Source organism: Prosopis cineraria, unplaced genomic scaffold (assembly GCF_029017545.1).
Source record: "Prosopis cineraria cultivar Desert tree isolate PC_DT_omini unplaced genomic scaffold, ASM2901754v1 PC1, whole genome shotgun sequence".
NCBI lineage: Eukaryota > Viridiplantae > Streptophyta > Magnoliopsida > Fabales > Fabaceae > Prosopis > Prosopis cineraria.
The window spans coordinates 48,368,974-48,379,605 of NW_026555332.1; the positions used below are offsets into that span (position 1 = coordinate 48,368,974).

Below are 10,632 nucleotides of genomic sequence, written 5' to 3' on the forward strand. Positions count from 1 at the left end.
AACAATTATATGGTCAAGACTAAATGTATGATCATATGCCAACCTTATACCCTTTTTGTTACCCCCGATATGAAACCAATTGCTAATACGTGGCTATATTTTTTACGGACTAACTTAGCCTTTCACTTGTGAGGAGCTACTGTAACATCCTAAGTTTTAATCCCCTGATTAATTAAACCTAATTAGGCTAATTAAGTAAGTTGAAGTGGTGTGTTTTCAAGGAGGTCTAACAATCATATTTGATTATATTTTAGCCTTAATTGTGGGTTTGATATTAAGGTGAGCCACTCAGGCATCAAAAGTTGAAGAAAAATAAAGAGTGATATTGTTGTGCCACATGCCGTAACATGGAGATCGTTCACCACGCACGGACATTTCAGATGCGAGGAGGACCTCTTTGTGTCATGTACCACGGCGCATTATGCGTCTGCCGCAACGCATGGCCATTTTTTACAATTTATCAAATGTGAACCTGAGACAAAAAAGAGATAAGAGAAAAGAGAAAATGGAGAAACTCACATTTGCTCTACTAAGGCATGACTTAGGTGAAAATTTGAGAAGGTTTGAAGCTCTAAATCATCCAAGGTAAGATTCCTAAACCCTTTTTCTCCTTTCCTCTTCCATTTTCTCAAGGATTTAAGTTAGGGATTAGATGAGAATGGTGATTTTGATCCATATGGGGTATAGATCCAAACTCATTGACTCAAATAGAGTTAAAGAAAGTTGTTTAGAGTATTTAAACCTAGTATAAATGATTTTGGTGATTGTTGGATGTTGGGCTTCATTAATGTCCGAAAATAGATATCAATTTGTTACTATTGTAGTTGTTGAGGTATTAATAATAATGTGACTGTTCAATAAAGTTATACGATGTTACAGATAGATAATGAACCCTATGAATAGGCTCTAACTCATGTAGAATGAACATTTGATAACTTAAAAGTAAAGATTGAGGGTTTAAATGCTTAAGTTGGTCATGTTGATGAAATTCAACTTGATTAGTTGTAGCGTTTGGCTCTTGATCACCTATTTGGCTAGAGAATTCAAGCTTGGAAGCTACTAGATTGAGGGGTAAACCTTTGACCACTCAAAGGTTTGAAATAACTGGGAGAACCTTACTTTAAGTAGTTATATGTTAATTAATTGTTAAATGTGAATTGTGAATGTTACATACATGGGTTTAATTTTCAATGCGAAGTCATGTATTAGTTTCAATGAATGTATGAAAATTTAATTTGTGCATAATGCTATTTTGGCTTAAAATGCAAAATGCAAAGTTAGAAGGATTTTTTAACTATGAACATGCTTATGCCTTTGGAAAATGAATGTGATGATTAGGTGAGATAGATGTGTATTAATGAGAAATGAATTTTTGAGATAAGTGAGAATAATGTCAAGAAAATAATGAGAATACATACTTATGTAGCGCATGGTTGTAAGCCAACGTGATTGTTGTGATAATGAGTAAATAAAAATAAAAATGTAAAAATAAGTGAGTATTGATTATGGCATAATCAGCGGTGGGAGTTCGCCTAGTAACTGAGATTAAAGAAAAATTCATATGGTATTTAGGCTGCCCTTTGGTGCACGAGGGTATAGCCTTGTCCCACAGTTTGTCGAAGAACTAGAACCTAGCTATCTCCATTAGTTCAATGAGAGGAATAGTCTACAGTATGAGACACCCCGGAGATTCACCCATTATTTATGTGATCTTTAGCCTAGTCATACCTTATGATTGGTGAGTTTAGGTAGTCCAGTCACATGAATGGAACCTTAATCAGTGTCATAGCCCATGATTTCAGTCTAAGAAAATAAAGAGGATATAAAGTTAGTTGATCATTGCCTATATAAATATATGACATGTCACATATGCTAAGTTGTGACAAGTCATATGAATAATGGGTGAAAGTCACACATTTGAGAATATAGTGACAATGTACCTAGTACATGTGAGATAAAAAAGTTATTTAAAAAAATAAAATGATGAGTTATAATATGTGTGAATATATTTTACATACTTGATTTCTTATACATGTACTTGGTTTATGATTGATATATAACTGCATAAGATGGGTTTTACCTTAGTTACTGAGTAGCTAGACTCACCCGTTTCATTTAACATTTTTCAGGCTCTAACTCCGGTGTTGAGAGGGAGAAGGCTAAAGAGGCTAGGAATTAGCATATTTCTTTCTATATGCCTCTAGCTTAGTTTATTTTGTGTAATAGAATATGTTTGCTAATTTTAGGATGCATGTTATCATACTTGCACTATTTTGTCATGAGGAATGTTAGATTTGTATTTTGAACCCCGAGTCATTGTGTATATTGATATATATTTGTTAATAGGGCTAAAATACTAGTGTAACTATAGAAATAGATATTTGAGCATGTTTTAATTGTTTTGGGTATAAAGTAATGACAATTTACCTCCCCCTCTATTTTTAGTAAAATGGGGTTGAGGAGTGAATTTTTATTATATTAATATTTTAGTGCTTGTGACGTGTTGTACTGGTAGTCCTAGTCCATTGGACATGGTCCAGGTGTTAGGAAAGGCTTTTGGCACATGTTAAAGGTTTTGGACACCTATTTTATGTTAAGGTTGTGAAAAGTGGTTAAAATGGATTTGAATGTCCAACTTCCCAGTGTAACTTATTTTGAAAGTAAAACCTACATCATTAACTAATTCATATAAAGAGTTTTCTGTAGACACCTAGATTACATCATTTGGACATCGGATAAAGAATTAGGGCGATTTAGAATTTCCTCAATTTTACTGTCAAATGATAGCAAATCTGCTAATTTTTTGTGTAACATGCCGCGATGCATGGTGCCTGAGTCACGACGTGTGGATAGAGAGCAACACACCGTGGCGTAGCATGCGTGAGCCGCGACGCATTGCCCTGTATCACAGCACATGTTTTGTTTTTCAACTGTTTTTGACTTCTTTTACTCTTCTGAGGTATCCCATGCTTTCAAAATTTATCTTTGATATAAAGGATTTTGATTGATTTAAACTCATTATTATTTAGAAATCTTAAGATCTCTTGCTTTTGAATTAAACCTTAGTAATCACTCTTTGGATTAATCCTTTGATTACCATGAGTTTTATTTGTTAATTGTATTTAGTGGATTGAAATTTTACAGTTACCTTGCCAGGGTCAACTCACTCACCTATATAATTTAATTTTCTTCAATACTAATGACCATAGGGTATTATACCCCTAATCTAGCCTCTTCATGAACTGGTGGAGACTAGTTAGGTTCGAGTCCCTCATAAAACAAGTGGAAATAGTCTCGAATCAATCATAAAACAAGGGCTACCTCATGATTCTAATGGTTGTTTCCAAGGCAAGATCCTGATTCCAACGGTCGCCGCTAATACCATGTGGGTTAATCAACTACTCCTCTCCTTAGGCGAACTCTCGCTAATGATCATACATACTGTATAGCTTGACACTTTATGTCATTTTAACACAATTATGCATATCTCGACACTAAATGTCATTTCAACACAGTTTATGCACACATTCTTACTCATATAATCATCGCACTCCACTCATCAAAATAGCATATTATTCTTAATTTCACAATAATATACCATCCATTATAATCTTAAATCTCAATATGTATCATACATGGTTTTCCTTTTTCACAACTCATCATATTGCCAATTTGTATCAAATAATATTCACATATCAATGAGTTCAAACATAAAGTTCAACAACTATCTAATTAACATAAAACAATATAAAATAGGTTTTTTTCAGTTACCTCAAACATTTGAGAGCTCAAAGGTTTATCCCTCAATCACAACTCATTTTTCGAGTTAAATTCAAGCTCACCGGTGTTTTGTGAGCTTAGTTTTCAATTACATTAACACACATCACTGTTAATCATTGAAATCATCACTTTCAACATTTAATTTCATACTTTAATAACAAAATTTCCCAATTATAACATCAATTTCACATCTAATGAGCTCCTTTACTCCCATTAATTTCATCTAGCTCTCCACAACTCAATTAATCACCAATATATCATCTAACAACCCAAGATCATCATCAATATCACAAATTACTAACTTTCAACTCTTAAATTCCAACACTTTATTAACCCAAAACTCTCAACTATTAAGTTTAATCACCACACTAGGTTTAGTAGCTCTCATTAATTCCAACCAACATAACACAATTCTTAATCAATATCAATAGCACCCATCTACCTTAAGCACCACTATTTATGGGACTTTAGGGCATAATTTCGTCTATAATTGAGAACCCATGTCATTGATGCATAAAATACTATATTTAAGCTTAAATAACTCAAACAACTCCTATTAGTTTCATTTAGACTAATAGATTCGGATCCATCTAAGTCCAAAATTATCATCTCTTAACTTCAAATCTCACTTTAAAAATGTGTAGAGAGAAGAAGAAGAGGTAAGAAAAACATACCTAGGTGAAATCAAGCTTCAGTCTCCTCTAAAACACCTAAAAGTTAATGCCCTAATAGAGGAACAACTCTCTTCGTCGCCCTCCCTTTGTTTTTTTCCTTTTCTCCCTATTTCAAACCCTTTTTGGCATTTAAAAAAAAACTGATTTTGTAATTTATGCTGCAATGTAAATTTTTAGGCTGTAGCATAACGCATTGGGCCAAAATCCAATTTTTTTTTCTCTTCAATTTCAGCCCAGATGACCCAAGTCATTTCCTAAACCTATTCAAAAGCTAAAACCAAATTCAATAGTTGTCTCTAACTATTTTTAAATTCATTTATATTTAAATTTATAAATTTATCCTTCATTAGTTTAATTAATCAACGAATAATTTTTGGGATGCTACAAGTAATTTCATAGATCAACAACATAAAAAACACATAATCATTTGCCCAAAATTGATTAAATACAGTCTAAAAAATTATAGACTTTTAGTTTATCACAAAGAATTAAATACCTAAATTAATAAAATAAAAAATCATGAACATTGAGAGAATAACATGCATTTTTTTGGTAATAATTTAAACAAAGTTTCATAATCAATGACAACAAATCATAAATTGTGAAGAAATGAACAACTATATGATGAACACATTACTAAAAAAATATGAAGATGGTGAACAATAGATAATAGATCTCAGTCTACTGTTCAACTTCAAGAAACTAAAATTTGATGATTAGTCCTACAAGTATAGGATAATGCTATTGAGAAATATTTAATGGCGAACCTCATAAGGCAAGAAAGAAACGGAAAGATTGTAAAAGGGGGATAAATAAGATGGTCGTGCGTATAGGAAGTTTTTATGTTTGTGCTAAAAGTTAAAGTATTTAGTTAAATGTTAAAATCATTTAGTTATATGAGATATATTTCTAACTAAGTTCATGTAAAAGTTATTATTACATGTTTTATATGTTTGTTCCTATGGATAAAAAAGGAAAATAACTTTCAATTGATTTTGTAAATGAGTCATATTTTAAAATATTTAAAAACTTCATTCATAATTTCTAAAAACTATATTTTTCATGGCCATTGGGTGAATATTCTCTTTAAACAAGTTAAAAAATATTATGAAAAAGAATTCAGGACAAAATAAACAATGTATATACAAAATTCAACTGCACTAATCTAATTAAAAGTTATTAGCATAGTGTATTTTTATATGTATTTAAGCACTTAAGTTTGAGTTAAAAATTAATATTTGTTTTTAAAAAATATTAAAAATTTTCATGCAAATTATTTGTTATAGGACAACATGATTGAGTTAAATTTAAACATCATTATACCTAATCAAAAGTAATTTTTTTCAAAAAAGTTTATACATTCACACGAATTCAATCAGGAGATCTCATGTTTACAATTCCCCTAAATTATGTTACGTACATATAAAAAGTATTGACCTTTTATCTGAAAATTGTTAAAATTTAAGACTATACCTATATTATGAATATGAATATGAATATGGATGTTGTCTAGAAGAATTGCCATGCCACGAATATTCTCGCAAGAGAAGCCTGCCTGTGCGGCTGTGCCAGCATTTCTTTCTGTCTCCCACAAACCTGAAACTGGGCGTCCGAACCCCCAACTGCAACGGAAGCATCGCGCGCTTTTTTCTTCTGAACGCAAAAGAATGTCCTTGGTTCTTAAAAAACCTCCATCGTTAAAAGCGTCCCCATCCCATTCTTCAACTCATCACCTAAAACTGAGACCCATATCCCTCTCTTTCCCCGTTCAACGATTCCCTAGACACCCCCAATTTCGAGTTCCCCTTACAATCCTTAACGCCGCTATCCACCCTTCCATTATTCCTCCAAAGGCCAAAGCTTCCAATACTCTCTCGCTTTCTCAGACTCTTCGCTTCCTCAAACCCTGTCTTGTCTCCGAGCAAAAAATCGTTTTCTTGGGCTGGCTCTGTAGCGTCATATCTGTTTACTCCCTATCCAAAATCATCTCTTTAGTCGGGAAAGTTTCTGCTACTATCAGCGACATTGACGTTATCAAGTTGCGAGACAAAGGTTTAGTATTGGGGGGTTTGGTGATTGTCCGGTTGATTGCAAGTTATGGGCAGCAAGCCTTTTTATGGAAAGCTGCACTAAATGCGGTATATAAGCTTAGGGTTCACGCTTTCGACAGGGTTTTGCAGAGAGAATTGGGATATTTTGAAGGCAAGGATGGCGTTTCCGCCGGGGACATTGCGTATCGGATCACTGCGGAAGCTTCGGACATTGCTGATACTTTATATGCTCTGCTCAACGTGGGTAACTGTCTTTCTGAAGATCTCTTTGGGCTTTCAATGTACATCCGTGGTGTTTGAAATTACAAGTCATCAAGATTCTTCAGAACTTTTCCACGGTCAAACAAGACCTATTTAGTAGTCAGACTCGTGCCTTTTAATCTAAAGTTTGCAATGTATCAACGACTGGGCACAGAATATCTCTTTCTCGTAGAGGAAGAATTCTCTTCCACGTAGGCATCATCAACCTATTTCATTGCATTCGCATTTTCATGAAAGTTGCAGTAGCTAATATTTAGCCGATATGTGCCTATGAAACTTTGGCCGCTTTAGGCATCCTTTGCATGTAGCCGCAAGTATGCTATTCATTCGCATGCTCACATTTCTCATTTATTCACTTATGATAAGCTCTTGTTTGTGGCAGACCATAATTCCCAGCACTCTTCAGTTATCAGCTATGATGACGCGAATGCTGGTGATCAGTCCTGTCCTTTCTTTGATTTCAGCTTTGGTGAGTTAAGAGCTATTCTGTTAGTTCATATAACTTGACTGGCAGCGGAAATCTTGTTCTTTTACTGCCGAGGGAAAATTTAATCTGGGTATTTTATTTTCAAATTGCAGGTTATTCCTTGTATGGCACTTGTTGTTGCCTTTCTTGGTCAGAAACTACGTTCAGTATCTAGAAAAGCACATCTTAGCATTGCCACTCTCTCGGCATATCTAAATGAGGTAGATTTGTGTGACGGTTCATCTTCACTTTACCATCAGAGAAGGCTTAAATACTATCTCTTGTTTGTGAATCCTGTTGTTCCATTTGAATACACTATGATGGGGCACCTCATTCCACAGTTATTGCTTGTTAACTGATATGTTAATGTTGCCTCAGGTCCTTCCTGCAATTCTTTTTGTGAAAGCAAACAATGCAGAGCTGTCTGAGAGTGGCCGGTTTAAGAGGCTGGCTAGGATTGACTTTTTTGAATGCCTGAACAAGAAGAGGATGAAAGCAGTTATTCCTCAGATTATACAGGCTATTTATTTCGGCGTGCTATTTATACTTTGTGCTGTTTCAATTGTGATTTCAAGAGGATCATTCAGCAGCTGTAACTTAGTTTCGTTTGTGACATCATTGCTCTTTTTGATTGAACCAATCCAGGTAGCGTTATCTGTGGAGACCTAGTTGCTTTTTCTCTCCATCGTGTTTGTTTGCTCCAACCATCCTCTATTTTTTTTCCTTTCTCCTCCATAGATTTAGGATTCATTTTTCCCATCAACGCGAAAACCTTTTTGGTTTACGTTAGACATTTATGTGATTACAACCATGTTCTGCTCATCTTATCATTAAATTTCATTTGCAACCTCCTTTCTTTTGCTTTTGAAAGGTCATAATAGTTTAACAATGTTTTTCTCTGTTTGCTTTTTTTTTTTTTTTGGCTAATTGTCATTTGCATTTTTATCATGGTTCAGTCTTTGAGGAGCTGTCTTAAGTTATCATTCTGAAAATAAAGAATCACGCAGGATGTGGGAAAAGCGTACAATGAATTGAGGCAGGGAGAACCAGCTATTGAACGCTTGTTTGATCTGATCAAGTTCACAGATAAGGTACCTTTGTCCTTTTATGACATCTGACCAAGACACTTCTAAATTTGGAACAGCATTCTGCTGAAAGTTTATAGCAGTCTTGATAATGAAAAAGGGGGTATCTTGAAGAAAAGAGGATATTCTGTGATGTAATTTTCAGTTAGGATAATCCATTTCACTTTGGTAACAAATGCATTTATTCTGCATTTTAGGTAGTTGAGAAACCAGATGCTGTGGATTTAGACTCTGTTAGAGGGGAGATAAACTTTTGTAACGTCTCATTCAAGTATGGTGAAGAAATGTCGCTGGTTCTAAATGGACTGAATCTTCACATTGAAGCTGGAGAGATAGTTGCTCTTGTTGGTCCCTCTGGTGGAGGGAAAACAACACTCATAAAACTGTTGCTTCGTCTTTATGATCCCCTGGCTGGTTAGTCATTTGAAGATATTTACTTATTTATATTTATATTTCTACTAAAGCCCTGCATTAGTTTATATACTCCCATGTGGGCTCACAATTTTTGTTGTATATACCAGAAGATTCTACAATCATTAGTTATTATTCTGTCCAATGGCATTTGGTTGTATTTTTATGCTTGCAGGCTGCATACTTATTGATAATCATAACATCCAAAGCATTCGGTTGCAAAGTTTGAGAAGACATGTTAGTCTTGTTTCTCAAGATATAGTAAGTGACTCAAGTTCTTGTATTCATTTACTGTCTGTTTCTCTTATGAAAGTAGTGCGTTTGGTACCTGCGTTGCTGAACCATTATTTGTAAATTGACAACGCCATGTTAACTTCTTATCAATGTTATTCTTTACTGGTTCATAGCTTACATTTGAGTGGCAGTATTTCTTTGACATCTATATGGTTTTCTCTACTAATACATGTGTATGCTTTAGACACTTTTTTCGGGAACAGTTGCTGAAAACATTGGTTATAGGGATCTGACAACAGAAATTGACATGGAGAGGGTAAAACATGCAGCACAAATTGCTAATGCTGATGAATTTGTAAGAGAACTTCCAGAAGGATATGAAACCAATATTGGACCGAGGGGCTCAACTCTAAGTGGAGGACAAAGGCAAAGGTTTGTTATTGGATTCTTTTATGTTCTATTTTCAAACACCACGTCTTGTCTTCTTCTTGAAAGGTTTCTGATTAACACAGATTGGGTATGTTGGCTGTTTGTGAAACTTCAGCTCTGATTTACTGCCAAGTTTACTGAAATTTACAGGCTAGCCATTGCCAGGGCACTATATCAGAATTCTTCTATCTTGATACTGGATGAGGCAACGTCTGCTTTAGATAGCAAATCTGAGTTATTGGTGAGGCAAGCTGTAAAGCGTTTGATGAAAAATCACACTGTAAGAAAACTAGCTCTGATCTAGCGGAACATGTGTGATGTGTATGGTTGTGTCTTGAGGATTTTGTTAGATGGGATGTATTTTTGAACTCATCAGGATTGCCTTGCTGAGACCTTGACTACTTGGGCGGATATTTTTTGTTTAAAGTTTTCCACTCTGTTGATGATTTTTGTACTTTTTTCACGCCCTGAATAAAAATTCAAATATTTAGCGTTGAGATATTATTTCTTCCCTTGTTGATAGGTGCTGATAATTGCCCATCGCATGGAAACGGTTCGGATGGCTAAAAGAGTATTCCTCTTGGATAGGGGGAAGCTAGAAGAGTTGCCTCATTCTGCTATATGGGTTGGTCGCAAGGACTCGTTGTTATCATCTGGTTTGGTGATTTAAATATTTCTTGTATAGGAGACTTTCACATCCTAGTCTGGTGCTTTATGTCAATTGAATCTCTAACGTTCCTTTATATCTGGAGAAGGTGGAGCAGCGTAGACTTTGTACATTCTTTTTTTTCCCCCAAGGCATTTATCTCCAATAAAAGAACATTTCTGGCTCGAAAAACTTAACATGCCAGTCAATGCTATTAGTTTACTATGTCACCAAGAGAGTCAAAACAATTTTACATGGAGGACCTGGTAAATGCGTCCCGAAATGTTATGAACTCTGCTAATTGAAAGTGGATCTACACCCTTGCAATTTTCTTTCAGGGGTCAATCATCAGAGCTCGCCCAGAAAAATATCAGAGATGATCATTATGCATGAGGATTTAGTTGGGAACAGAGAGTTTGCGAGCAGCTAATCTATCAATGAGAAACAGAGGTGACAGTAAAGCCAATCCCTGAGCAAGTTGTTTCCTATGATTCTTCCATAGTGTTTTGGGGATGGCTATTTCTCTCATAATTTCTTGGTTACGGCCAAGACAGCTCCTGCCACTGCCACAATTATGCCTGAAACTACAATGGCC

At 34.9% G+C, this 10,632-nt stretch overlaps 1 protein-coding gene across 1 annotated transcript; it reads left to right on the plus strand.

Moving 5' to 3' along the window:
* The first annotated feature begins 5,987 nt into the window (after positions 1-5,987).
* On the plus strand, positions 5,988-10,359 carry LOC129291575 (ABC transporter B family member 29, chloroplastic). The gene is made up of 10 exons (XM_054929031.1): positions 5,988-6,745; positions 7,149-7,235; positions 7,346-7,453; positions 7,611-7,877; positions 8,240-8,323; positions 8,515-8,731; positions 8,904-8,989; positions 9,207-9,394; positions 9,542-9,671; positions 9,915-10,359. The coding sequence occupies exons 1-10, from the start codon at positions 6,122-6,124 to the stop codon at positions 10,059-10,061; spliced, it is 1,938 nt and encodes a 645-aa protein (XP_054785006.1). The 5' UTR covers positions 5,988-6,121; the 3' UTR covers positions 10,062-10,359.
* The last annotated feature ends 273 nt before the right edge of the window (positions 10,360-10,632 follow it).